This window comes from Vipera ursinii (genome assembly GCF_947247035.1).
Source record: "Vipera ursinii genome assembly, chromosome: Z".
Classification (NCBI taxonomy): domain Eukaryota; kingdom Metazoa; phylum Chordata; class Lepidosauria; order Squamata; family Viperidae; genus Vipera; species Vipera ursinii.
Genome location: NC_139517.1, coordinates 71144203 through 71171666, shown reverse-complemented (window position 1 = coordinate 71171666; position 27464 = coordinate 71144203). Strand labels below are relative to the sequence as shown.

Below are 27464 nucleotides of genomic sequence, written 5' to 3'. Positions count from 1 at the left end.
TTATTTTTGTTTTTTTAAAGAGGGGAAACAATTAACTACCTCCCATTTGCTCCCTTGGTTTCCTGAGGCTCCTCTTATAGTGGGGCGCGCAATCCAACGAGGAGGGAACGTGCTCCATGCGGTACCAACGCGCCAGCTTTGCTAGCCACTCGGGTCTAGGAATGAGGCGGTGCCACGTAGCGACGCGAGGAATGGAAGTGTGTGTGTGGGGGGTATAGATAGAGAGAAACAGCCTAGCGGTGGGTCGATCTCCCGCCCTTCAGGTTTAAACCGCCTTTTCACTGAAGGCAGCTTTGCTTTCGAAGTCTGTGGCTAGGACTCATAGACCAAATACCGTAAAGTTACGCTCCAAACTAAACGTTTTTGCAGGAAGGCGGTACTGGCTGGTGGTCGGGCCTTGTTTTTCTATCCCAGGGAAACTTGGCTGCGCCCCTCTTCCCGCGGCCTGGCTCCACCCTTTGCTAAGCAGCGAAGGGGCTGGGAATTCTTCCTCTCCACCCGCGCCCCCGCCATCCCCCTCTCCACGTTTGCAGTTTGGGGAAGCCGGGACTTCAACCGAACTTGCTCTTAAATGTTCTCCTCGTTGCGTTCGCTTTTCGTAATGGATATGCCGAGAATGCCGCCGAACCAGAGGCGGCGACACCGCTGCTGCTCACCCCTGCTCCTTGCCTTGCTAGTTAGTTGCGTAGCATGCCAGGCTCCGCCGGTGCCGGCTGGCGAGAGCCACTGGGATGGAAAAGACGTGTTGATCGAGCGCAAGTACGTGCCGGGCAAATGTCCGCGCACTGTTTTTTCCGGCGACTTCGTACGTTACCATTACCACGGTACTTTGTCCGACGGCAAGAAATTCGATTCCAGGTAGCCCCGCTCTTTCCTTCGCCGGCGTGGCGCTGCGGGTGTCGAGGGGAGGCCAGGTAGAGCGCAAATAAGGGCAGATCCCTGGATGACTTGACTCCAGAGGAAACTCCAGTTAACGGGCCCGGTTGCAGGAAGATGAGCTAAAGTTATCAGTCTCGGGGATCTGGAAAAGCCGGTAGAAGCGGAGAAGCCATTTCCAAGATTCTCTTTCAGGGAAAGTGCTGCAGATTGTAGTGGCAAGCGTTAAGGCTGACAGCGGCTGCATCTCAAAAGGTGCCTTTTTCAAATGGCAGCTGGACTTTCTTGATTTTTCTTGAGGATGTTTCACTTCTTATGTTCTGTTCAGACTAACTGGTGGGGAATGAAAGGATTTATTCTCTTTGCAGTCAGCCAGTTGTTAATCCTCTGAGGGTAGTTGAACCACCTGAGAGTTAATTTCTCACTAGGAAGCTTAAATTGAAGAAGCTTCTTGAGTGAAATGTCTTCAAGGAAAATCAAAGAAGTTGGAAAAATGCACCTTTTGGGTCAACCAGGATGTTTTATTAACTTGGGTGACTGAGAACTTCTATAGACATCATGCTGCAGCTGCTTCCTCCAGGGAAAATGATGGAGGTTTTGCTTCAGCTGGATTTGGGGTGTGAGCATGTGATCTAAACTTCTTTTTGGAATGGATCTAATATGGATTGTATTCCACTGAGTATTCTGAAGGACAGTGATTTATCTTTATAATTTATCTGTTATATAAATTATATGTTTGTTCGATGTTGTAAGCATCAGATTATGCGTTTGTTATTAGGCTGTTCATTGGAATCTATGAGATATATAAGAATGCTTAATAGTGTCTTTACTATTTTACAGTGAGAAAGAACAAAAACGAAAGAGGAAACAAAAAGTTTTCCAAGAATATGCATGGGATTTAGATGGAACCCAGTGACACTCTTGGACAAAAAAATAATGCTGGAGATAATACTATGCTTTGTAGTGTATCAACTTCTTACAAAGCCTTTAAGTTCATATTAAAAAAAATTAAAAGCAACTATCAAGAGAAATGTGTACAAAGCACCTACTCTTAAATCATAAATTGGCTGAATGGAAATAAAAATTAAACTATGTCAGTGAAATGCAATATTTGAATGTTTATTTAACTGACCTAACAATTCACTTTCTTCTAGCTATGACAGGGGCTCTACATTCAATGTTTTTGTGGGGAAAAATCAGCTTATTGCTGGGATGGAGAAGGCTCTGCTTGGTATGTGTGTAAATGAAAGGCGATTTGTAAGGATTCCACCCCATCTTGGATATGGAAATGAAGGAGTATGTAAGTACAGTTTTCTGTACTTTTTGATGCTGAAATATAATGAGTCAAGGCAGATTTATTAAACTAGTTAAAATGTGAGGTTTTAAAAATTAACCTGTGGGTTATGGATTTATTGCTGACCATTGCATCTCATATATCTATAGCTTTGAATATGACAGCATATTCAATTTCCAAACTCTGAAGATCAAGGATTGAACTAATGATTCTGCCTAGTTCCTTCTTGTCTTATGTTCAAAAGCATACATATAATATTTAAATAGCCTAGAGAGTCTTATTGATGTTGATCATGCTATGATGCCTTACTGGTTTAAATTTTTGAAAGAAGATATTTAAGTTTTCATTCTTCAACATTTTCTCTGTCTCCTTCACTTCCTTTCTAAGGTCATTGAAAGGACTTTGTGAACATCTCGATCTCTTTAAGAATAAAAGGAAGTACTTTTGCTATATTTGTGCAAATAATGCACAATATTTCTTAATGTGCTGTTCTTTAATGTAAAAATAGTTTGCACCATGGTAAAAATAGTTTGCCTTTACCTTCTTACCAGCATGGTAAAGGAATTCTGAGTTGCAAACTGAAGACATCTGAAGAAGCCAGTGGCTGAAAGTTGTTATAATAGATTAGAGTAAGACGCAGCAGCCATATTCACTGCCACGATAGTAGGCCAAAGCAGACACTAGCCGTTTGTGTTTAAACATTACACTTATTTTTTAGTTTAGATGGAGGTTTTTTTGAAATTAAAATGGGTGACACGTATCATTATTACTTTGGGCTGCTGATTACCGTATGTTCTTGTTCCATCTTTTAATCATTTCTGCTATAACTCACCAGGCGGGTCCACAGGGAACAGGTCAGAAATGATATGTGGCTGAAAAATGTCTCTTTAATGAAGGTCATGCATGCAATGCATCTAAGAAAAAAGTGGAGCTTCAATCAGATAGTCATGGTCACATGACTTTGAAAAAAAGTCACTAAATTAAAACTTCACTGATCTAAGAGTCATTTCTTTTAATATCTTGCATGGTTTGAAAAACAGCCTTTCATAATTTTATCTTTGTTGTGATGGCATTGGTGGAGAGTTTGATTTGTTAAATCTGCACTCAAGAACTAACCCAAATCTGGAAGTACAGGTAGTCTTTGACTTATGACCATAATTGAGTCCAAAATTTCTGTTGCTAAGCAGGAAAGTTGTTAACTGAATTTTGTCCCATTTTACAACCTTTTTTGCCACAGTTTTTATGTGAATCATTGCACTTGTTGAGTTAGTAGTACAGTTGTTAAGTGAATCTGGCTTCTCCATTGACTTTGCTTATCAGAAAGTCATAAAAAGTGATCACATGTCTCTGAATAATAAGTATGAGTCAATTGCCGAATTTTGATCTTGTGACCATGGGGATGCTGCAACAGTTATAAGTGTGAAAACGGTCATAAATCACTTTTTTCAGTGTCATTGTAACTTTAAACACTTACTAAACAAACTGTTGTAAGTTGAGGACTACCTGTATCTTTCAGGTTAGAAGCTTTAGTTTTGTTGAAAATATTGGAAATAAAAACTGTACAGCTACCGGTAAATGTTTTCTTTCTTCATTGCTTACATGAATGATAATGTTTTAAGATCTTGAGAATAAAGTTTATAAAAGTTTTAAGTATCTAAATCTAACATATAAATAGTACATGTATACTGTTATTAATACATTAAACAAACAAATGGAATAAAAAGGTAGGCTTGTACTAATTTTTTCCAGGACTGTTAATATGTATCCTATAATTTCTCAAAGTATGTTTGGTTTGAGCGTATATGGCAGTGTTTTATATTGCTGTCCATCAGCAGGAAATGTAAAAATAAATTCTATAAAGAATAGCAGCCCACTGCGAAAATGGACTAAAATAGTTTCTGTCCATTTCTGACTTATAGTTTGGTTTTTTTTCCCATTCTAACTCACTGTATGGTTTTCCTGTTTTATAGAACCTTGTGATAGCCAACTTTTGTAGTCTGTGTAGTCTGTGATTGATGTCTTAGTATAGTGTTTCTTCCTGCTATAAAAATTTGTGGTGAACCCACCCAAAGAGATTTTGTTTATATGTATTATATTTATTGGTATTTGCCATGCTAAAAATTAAAATTGATGTATTGACTTTTGCTACTGATTCTCATGATTGCTTGATGGGAATTTTAATATTGTATTATTTTTAACATATGTTAGCAAATATTTTGATTATGCAAACCTTTGAGATGGTCTTGGGGAACCCCCAGGGGTCCTAGAACCACATTTTAAGAAACATTAGTATTAATTTTGTAAGTTGTGTAGATTGTGTTGTGTTAATATAGTCATAGTTAGAATTGATCTCTTGACCTCTTAAAAAATAATTCATTGCATTAGCCTAATGTAGGAGTGTCAAACTCGATTGCATTGAGGGCCCTATCAGGGTTGTGGTTGACCTTGGGGGACTGGGGTGGGCATGGCCAGGGGATGGCCCAGTTGGGGCTGGGGATTGATCCATTGTCTCCAGCGGAAGAAGCCAAGACCAGGAGGAGCACCATACCCTTGTCCACCAGAGGAGCCTTGCTGTCCCTCTCAGGCCATGCGGAGGACCCCCAGAGATGCAGGCTTCCCAGAGTCCTGGGCAGTGGAGGGCGACTACCCAGTCCATCCTTCCCCAAGGGTGTGCCCGGCTGCGATTACCTCCTCCTCATGGCTGCTGCTGATTGGCTTGCTCTCCTTGGCCAAGTTGCTCGTGTGTGTAGGAGGGCAAAGTGCGCAAGTCAGAGGGAGGCCCACTCCCTCTCCATATGAGGATACCTGGCTTTGTATCCAAAGCATCCTCAGTGGTAGCATGGGAGACCACCGGGAGAGGTCAGGAGGAGGGAACAAGGTGATGGCAAAAGGGCAGCAGGACTGCTTGTGGCCAAGTGTTAGGGCAGGATTTCCCTCAGACCCCCTCCCTCTCATTATAATCTTCCTTCCTTCCTTCCTTCCTTCCTTCCTTCCTTCCTTCCTTCCTTCCTTCCTTCCTTCCTTCCTTCCTTCCTTCCCTGCCTCCCTCCTCATTTCCATCTCCTTCCTTCCTTCCCTGCTTCACATTTTCATCTCTTTCCTTCCTCTGCACTCAGGAAAGAACAACAGGAAGGGTAGAGATTGCCAGCGCTGCCGGTAGCCATGCCACCGGCCATTGCTATCCCATGCCGGAGGACAGGACCAGTCATGGAAGGGAAGCCTCGTGGCTATCAGGCTAGGGCCATGGAGGTGCTGGTTGGAGTTTGTGTGGCGGGGCTGTTCTACAATCTGGTAGTGTCCATCAAAGCAAGAATGTGCTCAGCCTTAGATCCATGGGGCAGCCCTGGAACCAGTGAGGAGCCGCCCCGCCACCTCTGCTCCACCCCCTGGGTGTGCGCACAAGAGGCGCCGAGTGCTGGCATCTTGGGTGAAGTCAGCCTGCAGGACAAGATGATCAGCAGGGTCTCTGGACTTCGCCTGCTCACCACCTCCTGCACGCATGCCTAGGGGGCGGGGCGGGGGACAGCCTCTCGCTGGTTTCAGGGCTGCCCTGTGGATCTAAGGCTGAGCACGTCCTGGCTTTGATGGCTGGTCCCAGGTTGCAGATCAGCACCTGGTCGGCCTGGGCCGGGCCAAGATGCCGTGGGCTGGTCCTTTGCTGTTTTCAGGGCAGCTTCGTGGGCCAGATATAATCACATGGCTGGGCAGATTTGGCTTGTGGGCCTTGTGTTTGACATGTCTGGCCTAATGGATGGATGTCAGATTATTAAAAATGTTAGGTTACTGTAATTTATTGTAATTTTCCAGAAATGACATTGTATTATGTTTATCCTTTGTTAAAATATGATAACTGATATATTTGTTGTATTGTGCATAAATCTAAAAAAAGACTTAGCATTCTCTGTATTTCATTGTATTGGTGGTACAAGATGTTGGATACAATAATCAGAAAAAGATTTATTTATTTTTTTTAAAAAAAATACTGGTGGCTGGTGAAAAATTTGATTTAATTCCTTTTTAATATCCTTTGCATCCCCAGCCAGTGTAATTCCTGCAAATTCAGTTCTGAATTTTGATGTCCTTCTGGTTGATGTTTGGAATTCTGAAGACAAAGTTGAAATTCAAACATATTACAAGCCAGAAAATTGTACAAGGACGATTCAGGTGTCTGATTTTGTACGATACCATTATAATGGAACATTTTTAGATGGAACACTATTTGATTCAAGGTATCAATAAAATATTTTGTCTTTTTCGTGTGTTGGGGGATATAAACATTGAATGTCATCCAGTCAAATTCATTGTTAAATCCAACTTGGAAACCATTTGGTTTTGTAAATTTCTACTAGAATAAAATTAATGTTTTAATTTTTAGTGATCTGTTAAATAGGTTTAACATTTGCACTGCTTGGATAGAAATTAATTCTACATCTTACATTGATTTATGTAATATTTATTTATATAATATATTTATTGATTCTTGCTGATGATATTTATGTATTACTTAAATTTTAACAGTGATCTACAGTTTTAAAATAATATAGATCAAAATGTTGGAATATTGATAACCCCTCATTATCAAATGTAGTCTTATTTGGTTTGGTGATGCTTATAGTTTATTCCCTCAGGCTTTTTTTGTCTCCTTTTTCTATTGTTTGTCTTTCCCCCCCCCCCTCACAAATGTCTACTACTAACAATAAGTAAATACTATAAAGGACTGATAAAAGGAAGAATTTATGAAAACTTCAGAGGTTGTTATTTGATGATGGAAAGATACATATACATAACACGTTTGCAACTCCTGAAACCAAATGTGTATTTCTAGATTTCACACTGCAGCTATGGAGGGCTGTTATATGAATCTGGACAAAGTTATAGTGACTTTAAGCATTTGGAAACTGGTACATTGGTACCTCCACATAGTCTGATGCATCTTTCTGCCTTAAGATCTAAAGCATGGCACATCTTTATTATTTATTAAGTGCATAATTAAAAATATTGACTTCTCTACCATCCATGACACTCTTTTTCATGATGTATTGACTTTTCTGCCATCCATGACACTTGGTTGGACCTTTAATGGCTACTTGTCAATGCTCTGTGTAGTCTTCTGAATTATAGCACACATTAAATATCAGCTGGGAGCAAAATTGAATGTGCTCTTCTACCCAGATTTGTCAGAGTTCCCAATGCACCACTTTACATAATATACTAAAATGCTGTGTCCTTGATCTGACCTATCAGGCACATTATATTTAACAATATTTCCCAAGACTCCTGATGAAGACAGGTGTTTCTTTGCCATGGATAACTGTAGTGAATATAAAATGTGTGTGTGTATATGCGCGAGCGTGCATATGTATGTGTGTATTGAGAATAAGTCAAATCCACATCCTCTTATTTTGTTATATTTAATCCTCTTGTTTTGTTTCTTTCTGAATTAAAATGATGTGGAATTCACTGGAATTTATTTATATCTTCAGTCACAATAGAATGCGAACATATGACACCTATGTAGGAATTGGGTGGTTAATCCCTGGAATGGACAAAGGTCTTCTTGGAATGTGTGTAGGAGAAAAGCGCATAATCACAGTACCACCTTTCTTGGCATATGGAGAAGATGGAGATGGTAAATTATTTTGCTATTTTACAGAGAAATCAGCAGGATTTTTACTGTATTTTGACTAACCTGAAAGTTTACTCATTCCTAATGGACATTCTAAAGTGTTCTAATACAAATAATTGTTATAATTGAATAGCATACATTTTATGTGTTGTTAATTTTATTAATTTATGTGGCTGCCCATCTGACCAAAGATTCTCTGGGTGGCATACAAAACTCCATAAAAATAATGCATAAGTAAAACCAATCATATATAGTACATATATAAAAATTAATATTAAAAACTAAATATTAAAATTAAAATATGCAAAATCCATTGAAAGAATATCTAACTCAGTAGAGGAGCATCTAAAATTTCTTCTCCTCCTCCTCCTCCTCAGTTATATGATTTGTAGTATTTTAACATGATTCTTTCTCTAATATTGCTCATGGTGTTGAAGTAATTCATGAAATTTAATAAACATCTTATTTTTGTTTATCTATTTTTAAGGAATAACATTGTTTTTCCTTGTTGCAGGGAAGGGGAGGAAGAAGGGGGTAAAAAAACAAAACACAGCAGACTCCAGAAGCTGACCCACCCATTATTTTATCAGAAATCAGATTTATCTGCGTGTGAATTGAATATGTTCCAACAAAACCAGATTTTTAATTTAAAATGAAATTGATACCACAGAAACAGGAAGACTAAGTAGCCTAATTATATTATTACCTTTAAATAATAAATATAAATAAATGTGACATTCTTTAAACTTGGATATCCTATCTCCAAGAAATTGAAACAGAGATGGGCTACTCCATTTCATTTGGGGGTTTTCATGTAGGTTAGCAAAGCCTTTATCTACTCAAGAATATTTTAATCATTGAAAACAGCAGAATAAGTTCTAAAGGTTCCACAACATATAGGAGATCAAAACTGGATATATACCAGCTTTATTCCTTCCAATAGTGAACATAATGCAGATAGCCTCAAACTGATACCAAAAGAAGCATACCAAATGTTTGCAAATGTTGTTCAAAAATTCAGTGCTTTTTTATTTTCTGTATACTTTGTTTACAGGGAAAGAAATACCTGGTCAAGCTTCTCTTGTCTTTGATGTAGCTCTTCTAGATCTACACAATCCTAAAGACAGGGTTAATGTAGATAAACTATATGTGCCAAAGTCCTGTGAACGTCAAACCCAAATTGGGGATTTCCTCAGGTATCACTATAATGGTACCCTTCTTGATGGAACATTGTTTGATTCCAGGTAATTAATTAATTAAGCATAAAATCTACTCTGTATATATTTTTAGCAGTCCTTGGCTACTTTTTCCAGCTTTGTTAGAAAGCATTTTACATTTCTGGGTATAAATATGTTAGTAATTAATAAGTAAGTTTGATTATGAGCATCAAGTTGGTATCAATCTTAGCAATCATATAGATGGATTTTCTCCAAGAAATAAACAAATATACCAATAAAATAAACTAAGAATTTCACCCAGATACTTTGATGGGAGCAACTTTTTCCCCTTAATTTTATTCCTTTAATAAAGCCATAAGCACAACCTGTAAAATATTAAATGTACACATCTAGTAATATCAGCATTTGAAGTTCATGCAATTTTATAAGTAAATGGTTCATTAATTATTAGAATAATTTTAGCATATAAAATTTTGCATTTTCTATTTGCTGAATTAATGAGTGAACAAAATATGTGTGATGTATAATGTAAAAGAAGTGTCAGGACACTCATTTTCTTAATCCAAAGGCCATACTGAGTTATGTTCCATTGCAATGCAAGTAGGTAAAGCCTATCAAAATATGTGTGAAGCAAAAATAGAAAGCAATTTAGGTTTCATTATATTAAAGTATGTTAAATTAACTAAAAGCAGTCTGTCGTGTCTTTCTGTCTGTCTGTATCTGCTTGTCTGCCTGCCTGCCTGCCTGCCTTCCTGCCTTCCTTCCTGCCTGCCTCTATCTATCATCTATCTATCTATCTATCTATCTATCTATCTATCTATCTATCTATCTATCTATCTATCTATCTATCATCAACTGCCTTCTCACCCTTACAGGTGATCTGTGTTTTGGGTCTTCTACCAGAGGCCAGGGAGCTTGAGGGTTCTGCACAGTATCTTAGCTGTTCCTAGCACCGTATTCTTTTCTCTTTTGGACAGAGAGCCCTGATGTTCTACCCAGGATTTGTTGGAGCCACCCAGCCTAGAAAACACAGCTCCAAAGTGCTCCTACTATCACTGGGACCATTCTGGCCTTAATTTTGCACATCCTCTCTGGTTCCTCTTTCAGGTCCTGGTACTTTTCAAGCTTCTCCAGTTTCTCATATTTCTTCCTCCTGATGTCACTTGGCACAACCACTGTTTTTTTGTTGTCTTTGTCTAATATCACAATGTTTGGTTGATTAGCCAATGCTTGCCTCTCTGGCTGGCTCTGGAAATCCTATAGGCTCTTAGACTTCTTATTTTCCACAGCCTTCTGTGGGATCTCCCATCTAGATTTAGGAGGATTTAGCCCATATTTGTACAGATGTTACTGTACACAATGCCATCTACTTAGTTATTCCACTCAGTGTATGCTGTTCATGTCTACATCTTACATCTTTTCATTACATGTGAATTGTTTCTAAGGTTTCTTTACATAATCTGCACCTAGGGTTCTGCTTCTGTGGATCTGGTGCTTAGTGCCTGTTTTTGTGCTGCTGTGATCAGTGCCTCAGTGCTGTCTTTTAGTCCAGCCCTTTCCAGCCACTTATAGGATTTCCCAGAGTTTTCCACCTAGTTATCTGTCGAAATACATTTCATGCAGGGTCTTGTCTTGCCATGGCACTTCCTTTGCTTGATCTTCTTCCCACATCTGCAGTTACCTCAGGCATTCTGTCAGCAGCTCATATTTGGGTGCCATATTGATATACTGCTGGATGCTATGAGTTTCATCCATGAGTGTGACTCTGACACTCACCAAACCCTGACTGCCCTCTTTCCATCTGATGTATTGTTTCTGGGTGTTGGACTTTGGATGGAATCCTCTGTACATTGTGATGAGCTTTTCGGTCTTTACACAGGCAACTTCCCTATTCTATTTTGGCCCATTTATTGTACCTGCCAATTATCTGATGACTGGCAGGTATAGTTATTGATCATGTGGATCTTGTCCTTACCAATGAACTGGCTCTTCAAGATTTATCTGATCTTTTGATGATATTTGTATGTTGGTGTCTTCCTTGCCTCCTCGTGATGGTTTCCATGTGACTGTGGGATACCAAAGTACTTGAAACTGGTCTGTATGTCTACTATCTCCTGGTATTTCCTCCCTATCAGTCCTAATTATTTTTCCTCTCTTGATTACCATCCAGCTACACTCCCAACTATTCTGAATGCTATCCCAGTGTCCTCACTCTAGGTTTATGTCAAGTGGATCAGCAAGTTGATGCCATGTTCATTCTTTGCATATAGCTTGATATCATTCATGTAGAGAAGGTGGCTAATGGTAATTCCACTCTTGAACATGTACCAATATCCATCTTTGTCATTTCCTACACAAACACAAATACACACACACACACACACACACACACACACCCTATGCTCATACAGTGAGGGTAAAAATTATTTGATTCCCTGCTGATTTTGTACATTCGCCCACTGACAAAGAAATGATCAGTCTTATAATTTTAATGGTAGGTTTATTTTAACAGTGAGAGACAGAATAACAACAACAACAAAATTCAGAAAAACAAAAAAGTTACAAATTGATTTGCATTTTAATGAATGAAATAAGTATTTGACCCCTTCTCAAAACATGACTTAGTTCTTGGTGGCAAAACCCTTGTTGGCAATCACAGAGGTACAAAATCAGCAGGAGATCAAATAATTTTTTCTCCTTACTATATGTGTCCTCTATATCAGGGGTTCCCAACCTCTGGTTCTTAGCCTGGTCCTGGTCCATGGCCTGTTGGGAACCAGACCGCACAAGTGGTAGATGAGTGTGCAAAACTCCATTTGTGCAAGTGGTGGGTGCACACATGAAACCATCCCCTCCCCCCATAATCACTGCTGCTGCTGGTCTGCGGAACCAGAAAGGTTGGGGACCGCTGTTCTATATATTGGTCACTAACTTGAATTCTGTTCATATTTATCAGGATTCCTTTATTCTTGTGCTTGTCTCCCCTTGTACCGTGAACTTTTAAATACCTCTCTATTTCTACTGTAGTCTTACTGTACTCCATGTTATGAAAGGTAAAAATTTCCTCTGTTTAGTCATGCCTGACTAAGAGGGTGTTTGTTTGTTTGTTTGTTTGTTTGTTTATTTATTTATTTATTTATTTATTTATTTATTTATTTATTTATTTATTTATTTAATCCCATTTATATCCCGCCCTTCTCCGAAGACTTAGGGTGGCTTACAATCTAAGCACAAATCAATGTGCTTAGCAATAGCCTTCATTCTATGTATATGCCTGCTTATTAGGGCTTTCGCCCCCCCCCCCCCCCAAGCGGCATTATTACAAAGTCAGCTTATTGCCCCCAACAATCTGGGTCCTCATTTTACCTACCTCGGAAGGATGGAAGGCTGAGTCAACCTTGAGCCTGGTGGGACTCGAACCTGCACTGTTGTGTGCGCTCATTCTCGTTTCCTAGCCAAGGAGCCAACGTTGTCCAAAGATGTTTCTATGGTCATTGGCCAGCCTGACTGTACACCAAGGGGCATGGAACACTGTCTCCTTCCCACCAAAGTAGTACCTATTTATCTACTCACATTTACATGCTTTCAAATAGTTAGGTGGACTGGAGCTGGGGCAAGTAACAAGAGCTCACCCTTGGCACTTGGGTCTTGAACCTGGGTTGTCAGTTTTCCAGCTGACAAGGTCAGCATCTTTAACTGCTGAGTCACTGGGCCCCATATTATACTCTTCATACATCAACTCTTACTTCCATATGAGCAGAATTACTCTCTTGCACACAGCTATTTTCTCTGCTTGCAATTTCTTTTTTTCTATCAAAGACAACTAACTTTCATACATTAGTTCTCTGTTCCATGTTTCTTCAAAAAATTGTATCAAACATTTTACAAATCAGTTTGATTTTCAGCTAATGTTATGTCAGATGTGCATACAAATATGTACATTTATATTCCTAACTAACACACATGTAATACTACTACATTCTGTATACAGTGCTGTATTAAACAACAGGGAGACATCACAGATACTTGTGAGAATTAGTTACACATCAATTAACTATACATTAATCAGATAGAAACCAAGTTTTCCACCCAAAAGAAGGGTGCATCTAGTCCATTGTGCTTGGGCAAAAGATTGAAATCGAATCTTGATTTCTCTTTAAATAGACTAGAGCTTACATTTCATATTCAGCAATTACTGAAATTCTTTTTAATGGCTTCCTAGCTTTTTCAGTAAACTTGAGAAACTCTGGAAGTCCTCTTTTTAATTCTTATACTGGTAGTCCTTAACTTACAACCATTCATTTAGTGACTATTTGAAGTTACAACAGCACCGAGAAAAAAAAGTTACTTATAATTCGTCCTCACAGTTATGACCATCACACCATCCCCACAGTCGTGATCAAAATTTGTTCACTTGGCAACCAGCATGTACTAAACAATAGTTGCAGTATCCTGGTGTCATATGATTTGTGTCCTCCTCTGCTGGCTTCCCACAAGCAAAGCCATTGGGGGAAACAGAATTTGCTTAATGATCGTGTGATTCACTTAATAGCTACAAAGATTTGCTTAACAACTGTGGCAAAAAGACCCTAGAGGATAATAGCATACACTTAAGGCTTTGAAAATCAAGGATTTTTTTAGCTTGCTGTATTGTGGCTGCAACCTATCACTATTCAATATTCTCCTGACTTGAGGTTATCCTAGTAAAACTATTTTAGAAGCAAATGCTCCATTAGCTTTTCTAGTTTAACAGATGGGATGATGGTAGTGTGTACATGGAATGAATCTCTCTCTCTCTCCATTCGTATACATACATTAAATTATATATAGATTACGTCTACATTTTTTCTGTAGTTGCCATCATACTCAGTAAATTGTAAATGTGGTACAATTGATAGTAACTGCAGTAAAGCAATGTATCTTCTGTAGTTATTCCCGAAATCGAACCTATGATACCTACATTGGCAAAGGTTATGTGATTGCTGGGATAGATGAAGGTTTGCTTGGAGCATGTGTTGGAGAGAAAAGGAGAATAATAATACCACCTCATCTTGGATATGGAGAAGAGGGAAGAGGTGAGTAAGTTTTATTTCAGGTGCTTTCTTAAATACTAATGTCCTGCAGCTCAATTACTATTTTAGTATATGTAGTATATAGATTTAAGCATGTGTTCCAGGATCAAGAGTGATAAAGTCAATGCACCTGACTTTTACACTCAATGTGAGATTTGTACCAAATTCATAGTAAATTCCGCTATGACAAATGGTAGAATAGGGATCAGTAGATGTTATCAGTGAATCATGGCTTATTTGATAGTACTTATTTGAAGAACATTTTCTCCTACCTACAACATATCCAGAAATAGATATGTAATTGAAAGAATTAGTAACACATTTCCCCCCCCACACAAATGTTTAGTGATAGTTACCACAGTTAGTGAGCTCCCTAGGCAAATCTTTTTTTTTTAGGTTTTGCTGAAGCTTACAATAGTTCTACCTTTGGAGATAATGGATGCCTTTTTCAAGTTATCTGGAAACAATCCTGTTACTATGCTTTGTCACTTAACATTAGCCAGACATAAAAGGAGCTTTTTACATCTTTGGAATGATTGGATAAAATCATTATATTAATATAAAAGAACCTATATTAGACATGCAAAAGAGGTGATGTTTTTCTCAATTGGGAAAAACAGAAAAGGGAAGACACGTTGGGATCTTTGCATACCAATACTTTTAATACCAATGACTGGATGAGCATTGGGTGTGTGAAGTCTTTCAGCAGTTCCAAGAAGGCTTCACACCCGTTTGCATCACTCAGATTGCACAGATAAACTTCCAAGTCGCCTCAAAGACTCTAAAAGAATGCAAGTGACCAGCTGTCTGCAAGGAATATAAATCCTTCCATTCCCCACCATCCAGTCAGAACTGAAGGAGCTTCTTGGATGAGAAGCGAAATATCTTCAAAGAAAAAAAAATCTGGTTGCCTCTTGAGACAATGAGTGAGAATCCATACTTTCTGTTGAAAATGCAGACACAACCCAAACTCACTCCAAGTGATTTTTCCTCAATAAACCTTTATTGTCAAAGTACAATATGTGTACATTGAGATTAGCTGAGCCTCCCCCCCTGTGCTCTCTCCCCCCAACACACAGTGACAACAAACCCTCCATCCTACCACACCATGTGAATCAACTACACCACACACCGGCCTCCCAAGTCAATTCAATGAAAGCTAAACACTTTCACTAATTTTTAGCTGCAAATTCACCCAATTAAAAAAATACAATTTCATTAGGTTTCTAAGCTTGCTTATTTTTCTTCAGTACATTCACACTTCCAAAATGGGTAACCATGGTAATCTCCCCAAATATAATGATTGTTGGAAGTACATAGATTTTTTGCAGTTGGAAAAGAACAAAATGGCACAAACTTTAGCATAATTCAGGATAACATTTGCAGATGCTTTGATCACACCTTTATTTTCACAGTATAAATTTTCAATAGATGATTTTGTTATTTACAAGGTGTAAAATGAATAAGAGAAGAAAGGTGAACAGCCTATTACTCTGCGCTTGCTTATTATTGTAGGAAACATTCCAGGATCTGCTGTGTTGGTATTTGAAGTTCATGTGATAGATTTTCACAACCCTTCAGATTCGGTTGCTGTTACAGCCTATTACAAACCTACTAACTGTTCAGTGCTAAGCAAGAAAGGCGATTACTTGAAGTATCATTACAATGCTTCTCTCCTAGATGGCACTTTATTAGACTCAACGTAAGTATATCATCTGGCTATAAATAATTCTGCAGGAATGAAAATTTTAAAAAAAGATGTGGCTCAAGACATGATCCCATTTTTTATTAGCTGTTTGCATTCTTTAATATAACTGAAAGAAGTGTGTGATGTCCTACATGCAGACAAAAGGTCTATAAATTATGAAAACAAAACAAAACAATGGAAGTTGTTTTTCTATCTCCAGGCCCTACTTTTGTTGGTTTTACAAATAAGGCAACAAAGAAAACTAACAACCTCCTTCCTCCTATTTTCCTCACATCAGCAACCTTTGGGTGAATTGGGCTAAGAGAATGATTGGCCCTAGCTTCCCCAGCTGGCTTTCATGGCTAAGGCAGGACTAGAACTTATGTTCTCCAGCTTTCTAGCCTGGTGCCTTAACCACTAAGGATGCCCAGTGGTATCATGCTGCCTTCAAATTCTTTGCTTCATATCAGCTGGCTTTCACTACTTCAGCTAATATAGAACAGAACAGAACAGAATATTCTTTATTGGCCAAATGTGATTGGATACACAAGGAATACATACAAACAACAAAGTGATAAATCATTAGATACTAATGACAAAGTGATAAATCATAGGACACCCATAGGAGAAAGTGTGATGACCCAGGGCACAGCACAGAGGCAATGCAGTCAGCTGGCAATTCAGAGAGTTCTTTTATTGCTCCAAATTTTCCCCAAATGTCCCCACATTTGCTGGCAAGCCTCCAACAAAAGAACAACATACATCCCTTCAGCTGACTCTGGCTGAAAGTAGGTTCAAATAAGTTTGATTAGCATAAGAAAGTACTCAAGGCCATAGAGATAACGAGGAAGAAAACATAAACTTAACAAGTCTGTTTAAATCCAAGCTTGCCTGAGCAGGTTTCAAAAGAGAGAATCCAAAATACAGTCCGAGGTCTTTAAACATTCAAGCAATGTGGTCAGTCAGTCCAATAGTCAGTTTCCAGGTTTCCAAACAGAAGTCACAGAACGAGAGATAGCAACAATACACAACATTCCAAGGATTCAGCATTTGTTTCTGACAAATGCCCCTCCCCACAGCGTCTCCTTAAATCTCAATCTCCAGGTGTTCCTTGTGGAGAAGGGCGGGACACTCTTCTCCTAAGTAATTGAGCCTGCCTGCATTGTTCCCTCCTTTCCACTCTCCGTGCTCTAGGATCAGGTGGGGGTGGCTCTTGCTCATCGCCTGAACTCTGCCTCTCCTGTTCTAATCCTGAAGGGCCCTGGCCTGCCTCGGCCTGCTCTTCCCCACATTCCTCTGAAGCCACAGACACCTCTCCCTCTACCTCCATAGGGTCCTGTCCCAGTTCATTTTCCTCAGCAGATTCTGGCTCAGACAGAGGCATGACAAAAGTAATAAGAAAAATGAGACTGATAATAGCAATATAGCCATAGTACATGTTTAGATATCTTTAGGCATAAGAATATGGGAAATATGTGTTTAGCAGAGTGATGGTATGGGGAAAAATTGTCTTTGGGTCTCGTTTTGGCATGCAGTGCCTTATAGTGGCATCCTAAGGGAATGAGTTCAAACAATTTACGTCCAAGATGTGAGGGGGGTCTATAGATATTTTCTCGGCATTCTTTCTGACTCATACAGTATACAGATCCTCAGTGGGAGGCAGGCTAGTTCAATAGTTTTTTCTTCAGACCTAACTCTGTTGAACTCTGTATTTGTCCTGATTGGTTGCTGTGCTAAACCAGACAGTTTATAGAAATAAAAATGACAGACTCGATAATTCCTCTGTAGAATATTATCAGCAGTCTGAGCTTCCTGAGTTGGCGCAGGAAATGGTGCTTTTTAAATAATGGTTGTAATGTTAGGTGTCCATTTCAGGTCCTGTGGGATTATAGAACCCAGATACTTGAAGGTTTCTATTGGTTTTTTTAAAAACAAGTTTTATTGATTTTTCAGTTAAAATCTACATATTTAGAAAGCATCATGGTGATTGGGTAATCAGAGGTTCAGTAACAGAGTTTTCAGTACATAATTCAGGTTACATTATCAAAACATCCTTCTCAATTTCCCTTAACATTTCATACAACCAGTTTAAACTAATAAATTTCTAGAAATAGCATGGTCAGTTAAAAAATTTGTCAATTCAATTTCATTGAGATATATCTATGTCCTGTTATTAAATTTTACCTAATTTTGATTTTAATTATATTATTCAAATTTAGCCTTTAACATCCCAAATAATATTCACAACCCAAATTTCCCTTATTTCATTACAGCAAAAACTATAGCTTCTAACATGTACACAATGGCTGAGTAGCTATGTTCTACCTAATAAACATTGTCTGTTTCACATTCTAATACATCACACGTTTAGGACCACAGCCTATGATTATCAATCTACAACTATTTATACACAACCAGATTCTGTTTTAAATTTTAGCTAATTCTTAATTCTTAAATAGAATAATCAAACATCTTTTAATATGAAACATGGGATCTATAAGCCAAATTTCCATTATGTCAGTGCACAAATTATAATGTCTAAAATAAGCCTAATAGATACATAAACACATTCTAGTTCTATCTCATAAACATTTTCTATTTTAGATCCTGATAGATCACTGATTACTAAAAGGATAACCTTTAATGGTTCTCTAAGAACTCACTTTAAAATTTAACTCTGGCTTTCTTTTTTTGCCAATCGGGTTTCCAGACCAAGGCCTTTGAATTGCCAGATAGGTCTCCCTTCGCTCCAATACATATTATTTGAATCAAAGGAAGCCATCTAGCCATTAGTGATCCACAAAAACCAAACCATTTGTAATCATTGTGTTGTTGCCCTGTTAGTTCTAGTCTCTGTATTTGATCTACGGTAAGAACTTTATCTTCAGTTCGGTCTGGATTCCTCTTCTGTCTGGGTTCATCTGCTTTAAGTAAAGAGTCTTATCCAATTTTGTAATTAATGTTTGGCTATCCAGGCTTTCAGGAAACTGTCTTTGTTGATCTTCCACGTCCTCTATGTTAGCATCACTATCTTTCACATAGTATACTTCTAAAGTTATAGGCTCTTTTGATGGAGTCAAAAGCTGAGTATTAAGTTTTCCCATGGTTTGTTGTTGGTCCTTAAGGTTATTTGCCATAATGATAGTTCCTTGTACTTTTAGAGTTGTCGGTTCTTAGTTTCAATATCTTGTTGTACCTTGTGTTCCTGTGTCTCAGTAGTAATTTGTTCCAGTTTTGTTATATTCTGAGTTGTAAATTCTTTAGTTGAAGTCTAGGTTACAGCTTGTAAATTGGAGTTGGCACCTAAATTTTCCAGCCTGGAGATAAACATCTCAGAAACTTTATGGATTGTTTCTAATATGACCTTATAGTTAAGCGAGGTTTGTGGATGATCAGTCTCCATTTTGAAGTAGTGGTAAATAGTCCTTAGTGGAGGCTAATTTTTAAACAAAAGTCAGTAAATATTCACCTCCACAAGCCTTGAGTTCACCTCCAGCTGTTTCAGGTTTTTATCTTTAGCTGATAATGTAAAGGGCAGTTCGAAAATAAACAGGTTTATTTGCCAAAAAGGCCACAAGATGTCCCCAGCATACTTAAAATCTTTTTCAGACAGAGTAAATTTATCAGTTTTGAGTACTTTTAAGTAACTTTTAAGTAGTTCTTTTCTCCTTTTTTAAAAAAATCAAATAGACAGAATAGCCAGTTTCTGTAAGGATAGGAGTTTTGGGTTGCCAAAAATAGAAAGGAAGTAAGTTGAATTAAAAAGTATTATTCTGTTCGAGGTTTTCTTTTTTCTCCCGGCGTGATCAAAGGCTGCCCTTAAGGAAGGTGGGGGAAAAAAAAGCTCCCTTCCCTCTGTCCTTGCTGGGAGAAGCAAATTCAAGGAGCTTTTGGCAGGAAAAAGTAGACAATTAAGAAAGGAAGAAGACAAATCTCACCCAGTTTTCAAGTGCTTTGTTGTAATTTTGGCTTCGGCAGAAAATAGCTGAAATGATGGGCTATGGGAGTGGCCGATCCTTTCTTCGTTGGTTCGGAGAGTTGCTCCAAGCCGACAGGAGGGCCACCGCCCTTCTACCGCCACCTGGAGAGACATCTCCCCTGCTCGTGACCCCTCCAGGGCAACTTTCGACCCCTTTACAGAGGTCCCCCAATGAAGAAATCTAGACGACGTGGGGAGCATTCCCTCACACGTCTGGCTGTGCCGAAAACTGGAACCGGAAGCCAAAGGTTTCTATTGTTGATACTGTGTTGCCTAATGTTGTAAGCCAGTGGTCCCCAACCTTGTGGCTTGGCGGCCCGGCTGGGGGGGGGAGAAGGGAACTGCGCCATGTGAGTGGTGGGGGGCACGCGTGCATGCACAACTCCACTAAGAGAAGCCTATGGGGTGCCCTGCACGTGCATGCCAGCCTCCCACTCATGGCCTGGCCTATTCTACCACCTAAGAGGTGGCAGAATAATATGTAATATAATATGTTCAATGCTAAACAAAAATGAGAAGCTGACATGCTACAAAGCAAAATATTTCCATTTTTTTATTTTCAAAAATGACTGGGCTTCAGCTTTTCCCATGAGTTTTCTTAGGAGATGAAAATGATAGTTGCAGTCCAGTGCTACATATTGTTCTGTGCCAGCATGCTAAGATAAAGTACAGTAGGAATAGTAAAAAACATGCTTAGGAGATGGGATAGAATATTATTGTAAAATGGAGTTTTGCAATAGTTTTGTGGTTTCACATTGTATGAATAGATAGATTCTCCATTTCAATCCAAATATTAGCCCCTAAATGTTAAGGATACCTGAAGACTTGTAAACTCTTAGATCGTTAGATTTCTATATAATTCATTTTACAATGGATTTCTTCGAAACAGACTATCAGTAATATAGTTCATTGCATGTAAATAGGATGCGAGAAAATTTTATGAATTGCTCATTATTTTTATGAATCAAAATTTTCTTTTTCAGGTTTAGCCTTGGGAAAACATATAATATAGTTCTAGGTTCTGGACAAGTTGTACTGGGGATGGATATAGGTCTAAGAGATATGTGTGTGGGAGAAAAAAGAAGAATTGTTATTCCCCCTCACTTTGGTTATGGAGAAGCTGGAGTTGGTGAGTATATAACTTTCAAAGATCTTTAAATACTGAAGTGTACTAAAGTAAAGAAATTAATATGAGTTGATCCAAATTTCTTCTGAGTTCACCTGAGGTGGTGCAGTCTCTTCTACATGCACTTTGTACTTAAAGATCCATAGGCAGTTCCACTATGATTCATTCCCTTTTTCTTATCTTCTGCTCTCAATGGAATAAATTTAAATGAATGAATGATATAACCAAATTATTTTGAACTGTATAACAAATAATTTTAAAGAGAAGTCTCATTGATTAAATAAGACTTGAACTTCAATTTAACAAAAATTAGCATAGAAATTATATTGTCCACATGTAGAATTGTCTTATGCCTGTTATGTGATGAACCTCTTAGAATGTTGAGCTACATAGTCTCTTGTAATAAAGCAGTGAAATAAGTATTGTCAGTGAACAAATGACTTTGCATTAAAAATTAAGCCTAAAAATAATCACATACTTTAGTATTTTCTAGAAGGAAAATAATGACAGCATCCATTATTGACTCAATGGATCTAATTTTTGCATTCTATCATTCTTTGCTGAAATAGTATCTATAGCAGGGCTTTCCCACTTTTTCACCCATTGTACCACTTTTAGGATATGGCAATATCCAAGTACCACCAATTGCCTAGCAAGGTGTCAAAACTTGACCAAAAAAAGGAAAAAAAGTGATAAAAGTACAGGTAGTCCTTGACTTACAACAGTTTGCTTAGTGACTATTCAAAGTTACAACGGCACTGAAAAAAGTGACATGACCATTTTTCACACTTATGACCATTTCAGCATTCCCAGAGTCATGTGATTTACATTCGGATGCTTGGCAACTAATTCATATTTATGATGGTTGCAGTGTGTCAAGGTCATGTGATCCCCTTTTGCAACCTTTTGACAAGCAAAGTCAATGAGGAAACCAGATTCACTTAACCTTTTATATCGGGTGTCAAACTCCTTGGTGGAGCCTTGGTGGAGCAGAGGGCTAATGCCTCCTTAAGTAACACCAGCTGCCTGCAATTAGTGCAGGTTCGCATCCCACCAGGCTCAAGGTTGACTCAGCCTTCCATCCTTCCGAGGTAGGTAAAATGAGGACCCAGATTGTTGGGGGCAATTAAGCTGACTTTGTAATAATACCGCTTTGGGTGTGTGTAAAAGCCCTAACAAGCAGGCATATACATAGAATGAAGGCTACTGCTAAGCTTGTAAGCCGCCCTGAGTCTTCGGAGAAGGGCGGGATATAAATGTAATAAAAAAAACCTCAATTTCATTGAGTGCCGCATTAGCATTGTGATTACCGTGGGGGGAGGGGTTTCCTTTTTCCGTGCCTCCCTCCTCATACACATTTTTTCTTTCCTTCTTTCCTTCCTTCCTTCCTTCCTTCCTTCCTTCCTTCCTTCCTTCCTTCCTTCCTTTCTTCCCCTTTTTCCCTCCTCATTCCCCTCTCCCTCCTTCCTTCCTTCCTTCCTTCCTTCCTTCCTTCCTTCCTTCCTTCCTTCCTTCCTTCCTTCCTTCCTTCCTTAATCCTGGCACTTCTGCTGAGCCTTGACAGCTGATCGGCGATTCTGCATGGCTGTCAGGGCTCAGCAGAAACACCAAGATCAGCACTGGGGTCCAGCTGATTGGTGTTTCTGGGGGGCTCAGCAGAAGCGCTGATCAGCTGTAGCTGTGTGTACCGATCCGGGGGCTCCTGCCCAGCTCACTTGCTCACCTTTATCCCCAAAATAGGCCACTCGCTTGCTTGCCCTTCCCCAAAAAACATGCTGTTCCCAATACAGGCCACTCACTCACATGCCCTTCCCCCGAAAACATCCCACTCTCTAAACAGGCTGCTCATTCATGCGCCCTTCCCCCGAAAACACTCTGGTCGCTAAATACACCGCTCGCTCATGCGCCCTTCCTCCAAAAACAGGCCACTTGCTCTGTCTCTCCTCACTGCTTTGGATAGAAAAGCGTCTTCTCGCTCTTTCTCTCTCACTGAAACCTGCCCCTTTTATACTTCTGTCCGCCCTCTCTTCCGAGTGCGCCAGAAGCTCCAATTACCATGTCGCCATGCGCACCCCTCCTGGGGCTTCTGCCAAGCTCTGCAGCTCCAGGTGATCTCCTCTGGGTCTGTGCAGCGCCACTTTAGCTGGTTCTCTCCCCTGCTACACTTGGCTAGGGGTCCCATACTACCTGCCAGGTGCTAAAGTACCACTGGTGGTATGGGTATCACTGGTTGAAAAGCCCTGATCTATAGCATAACTTGCTTATCCTGCTAGGGGTGAATTTCTGTCCCCCCTCCCAACCCTCTACATGAGGGTTAGCGGCACCCATACCATTATCCCTGATCATTTCACTTTCATGAAGTCTTTGGGAAACTTATTTTTCATGTTCGTTATCTATGAAATCGCAGAATAGATCATTTTCAGATCTGCTTCCTAGTGATACCACTAAATTACTTGTCGTGCCCTCTGCAGGACATTTTTAAAAATGTTAACATGTGGCTACTTAGCTGGAAAACTGCCTACTGCCACTGAAAATATAGAGCAAAACAAAACATTCCAAAAAGCAAATATTAAGATTTGGTTTTTGTCATTTAATGTGGCAGAAGGAGAAGTGCCTGGAAGTGCTGTGTTACTGTTTGACATTGAGCTGCTTGATTTAGTATCTGGCTTACCAGAGGGCTATATGTTTGTGTGGCATGATGAAGTATCGCCAAACCTCTTTGAAGAAATAGACAAGGATAACAATGGAGAAATTCTTCTAGAAGAAGTAAGAAGCTATTTTGGAGGGGAGAAAATCTGGTTTATAAGGGTTTTCTTTGATGGATAGCAAGAAATTCTTAGATACACCATGTTCTGCAGTGGTTCTTTTATCTACTTCTCAAACCACAATGTAAATTTTATTTTATAGTATTAGTACAGAATAATGTATTACCTTATGTTATATGCCCTAGACATGATAAATGACTATCTTTTCATGAATAAAATTAACCATCTTGTGTATAGCTAGGCAAAAATAAATTATTAAATTTATTAAATTTTAATTGATAAATTGCATAAAATGGCAGAACCATACCTTTTTATACAATACTAAAATAATTTGTTTGGGGGGTAAAAAAATAAAAAACCTTATTAGTTAAGGGGTGGGATGAGTTTGCTTACTTTTGTATTAGTTCTGAAATCTGGGTTTCATTGTGAGGCAGTAATTTTCACTTCCCATTCCAATTTATTATTTTGGTTGCTGTTTTCTCTGTGAGGTTGCAATTTGTGAAAACTCCGATTCATACTGATATATTAGAAAAAAATAACATTCCCATGAGTTTTTAACTTAATTCTTTGAACTAAGCCTGGCACAGTTTATCTATACTGTAATTCAGTAAAGAAGAAAAGTCAGGGTAGTGAATTTTTTCAGTGTCAATTTTGCAATGGTATGAGAAATCTGATCAATACTGTTAATGCCATTCTTCCATATTGTGAGTAATTATATTCACTCACCAAAAGTCAGGAAAAAACCAGAAAGGATTTTTTTTAACCTGGACTACTGTGTGTACTAGATAGAACACTGTGCCTTACCTTAAATCTATTTTTATAAGCGGCGCTTATAATGCTGCTGGTTAACATCAAAAGTGGGGAAAATATTTCTTGCAAAGGGCATGAAAAAAGATGTTGTCAAATGGAGCCTGATGAGCTTGACTAGGATTGAGGGAATTTTTCTCATGTCAGTTTTAAAGATTTTAATATGCTAATAAAATGCCAACAAAATTGCTACTGGAAGTAAGCAAATTTGTCAATTAGAAAGTTGCATACAAATTTTGCAATTGAAATTGGAAAGACAAAGCTTCTTTTCAAAGATGAGAAATCAGTCATACAATGAGCATGATTCAAAAAGACTTGAGTAAAATCAATTCTGCATAATGTGGCTTTGGGCTATAAAAAACCTCAAAAGACGATCAACACAAAAGCTTTTGCAACTTAGACCACTTTGATGACACACATGCCCATCAAACAGGGTTAGATGCAGGCTCAATAATGACTAACTTATGTTAATTTCATTGAGTCAGATCAACATGGTAACTCCAGCTGTAAATCAGCATTATTATTGTGTACTAAATGCAGAAGTATGGAAATGCACTGATATATGCAGCTTTTAAATTACAGTACCAAAACTCATTTTATTTCTTATTCATCTTTTAAATTATAGTTCAATAAATATATCCATGACCAAGTCAACTCTGGCAAAGGAAAGCTAGCCCCTGGTTACAATTCTGAAACAATTGTGAAAAATATGTTCAACAATCAGGACCGAAATGGAGATGGCAAGATTACTTCTGAAGAATTCAAACTGAAAGACCAGGAGCCACAGGGACATGATGAACTGTAACTTAGTTGGTTTTAAAAATTTTATGAGCCAAACTGCTGTTATTGTGTATATACCGTAGAAATGATTTGAAAACCCTGTGCATACTTAAAAAGGATGTGGAAATGAACATGTCTTTGTGTTAATTAAAATACAATAGGGTGTAAAATTAAGATTTTTTTGTTATGTCATTTATATTAAAAATGCAAGGTGCCTTAAAACCATTGTAATGATTTTTTTAAAAATATACAACCCACCCTATTGACATATTCAGCTTTTTTCAGAGATGTGAATTTTCTGGAAAACTAACATTTTCATATGATTATGAAAATTAATATGATTTATATTTGTGTATTTTTCCAATATTTATAATGGGCTGCATGATTTGAAGTGAAAAAAAATGGCCTAACCTTGAACATTAATTCAGAAACAAAACTGTGGAAAAACCTGAGATCATGTTATCTGAGTTAATGGGGCTTCATCAATTTCTTGTCCTATTAGGTTTCTGCAAATGCTTTTTATTTGTTCAGGACATTTTCTACACTGTGGTAAATGTTTCTTTGACTTCATGGCATTTTTGGCACACTTTTGCTTGCAATACTTATGCTTGCCAATTTTCTTATTGTACTGTCTTACATCTTTTTTAGATTAGCCATTGTGATTTCTAGTTGAAATGGGGAACAAGTAGATCATCAGGCCATTTACTAAGGCCAGAAGAAAAAATGTACATGCAAAATTGTCTGTGACTCCCTCCTGTCTCTTTACACAGAAAGTAGGACAATGGAGTCCTTGCTGCTCTTTAAACTTTGTTGCTTGCAGATATTTCATTATCCAACTAGGTAAGGTTAGTAATGTTGGGGGGGGCTGTTTTCTTCGGTTATATGTAGTAGCTTGCCCTGCCAGTGTTACTGGAGATACAGGGTAAGTGACAGTATATAAACAGGAGCAAAAACCCTTCCTCTACACACTAACACTAATGATGTTATCTAGTTGGGTAATGGAATGTCCACAAGCAAACAAGCTCAGAGACCATCAAAGATTCCACAGTTCAACCCACATTTTTGAAGATTTGATACAAGGTACAAACTTTAATTAAAGCCTTGACTTTTGCCCTGGATTGTTACTTTTTGGTGGTGTACCATACTATAATAGTTAATGGGAATAGATCCTGAAAAAAATGAAGATAAATTATTTGGAAATCTGTACATTTTTAAAATCAGTATTTGGTGCATTGGCATTAGAATCTTATGCTTCCTTAAGGATTGAATTATTCTGGTAATGAATTACTTCCCTTCCTCCTAAATGATGAATTATTACCATTTTAAATTGGATATAGGCAGCCTGTAGCCTTAGCTTGTTTTGCACCCAGCCATAGCTTTCTGGAAGTATTCCCATTCTGCTTGCATTGCCACCTCCACAGTAATAATTAAAATAAGGTTACTAACACTACTGCTTAGATCATGACTATATTAGCAACTGCTTTGAGAGTCTTTCTCTGCTATCAGCAGTAGAGAAATAAAAAAACCTTGCACATAAACTCAACAAATCTAGTGAAAATAGGATGGATGTCAATGAAGCTCCGTTTTTCCACTGCAAAGAATGACCCATGCAATAAATGTTGCATAAATCATGCTTCTACTGTATGAAGCTGTTGATCAATGGTTCAGTTTTTCATTGGATAGTTAAAAATGTGTGTTTTATATAATTTAGGAAAAAGAAATAAAAATGAATTATTAAAATGTGCATAAAGTTGTTGATTACACCTGGGTAACTTAATATGGTCAATCCATCTAACTCAGGGATGTCAAACTTCCAGCCCACAGGCTGGACGTGTCATCCAGAAGCTGCACCCATCCCATTGCCGGCAATGGCAAAACTGTCCTGATACGTTGCACGATGTCACATGAAATTGCGAGTTTGACATGTCTGATCTAACTCTTCAAAAGTATTTTGAAGTGAATTTCAGTTCAAGCTTTGTCAATAAAATATATTAAGTCAAATAGTAAACAAATTAGGACAAAAAATTACTAAAGAAGGAAAGAACATAAGGCCACTACCATGACACTAGTAGAAAATGTGTTAAGTATGTTCCACAGGATAATGGGACCCATAATTGTAGAAAGAGGCTCATTTTACAGCACTCCTTTTGAAATAGTTTTATAACAAGTACAATTGCATGGGTGTTCTATGCTATTAACACTAATACCACGTTCTGTCAAATGTAATACATTCTGGTATCATTAAATAAAATGCTGACAAGGACACTGGATAAG

The 27464-nt window shown here is 38.3% G+C and overlaps 1 protein-coding gene across 1 annotated transcript; it reads left to right on the top strand.

Annotated features, from left to right (window-relative positions):
• FKBP9 (FKBP prolyl isomerase 9) lies at positions 1–26907 on the top strand. The gene is made up of 10 exons (XM_083379325.1): positions 1–858; positions 2031–2176; positions 6210–6399; positions 7654–7799; positions 8851–9040; positions 13904–14049; positions 15562–15748; positions 20696–20841; positions 23441–23604; positions 25036–26907. The coding sequence occupies exons 1-10, from the start codon at positions 572–574 to the stop codon at positions 25213–25215; spliced, it is 1782 nt and encodes a 593-aa protein (XP_083235451.1). The 5' UTR covers positions 1–571; the 3' UTR covers positions 25216–26907.
• Positions 26908–27464: the final 557 nt, after the last annotated feature.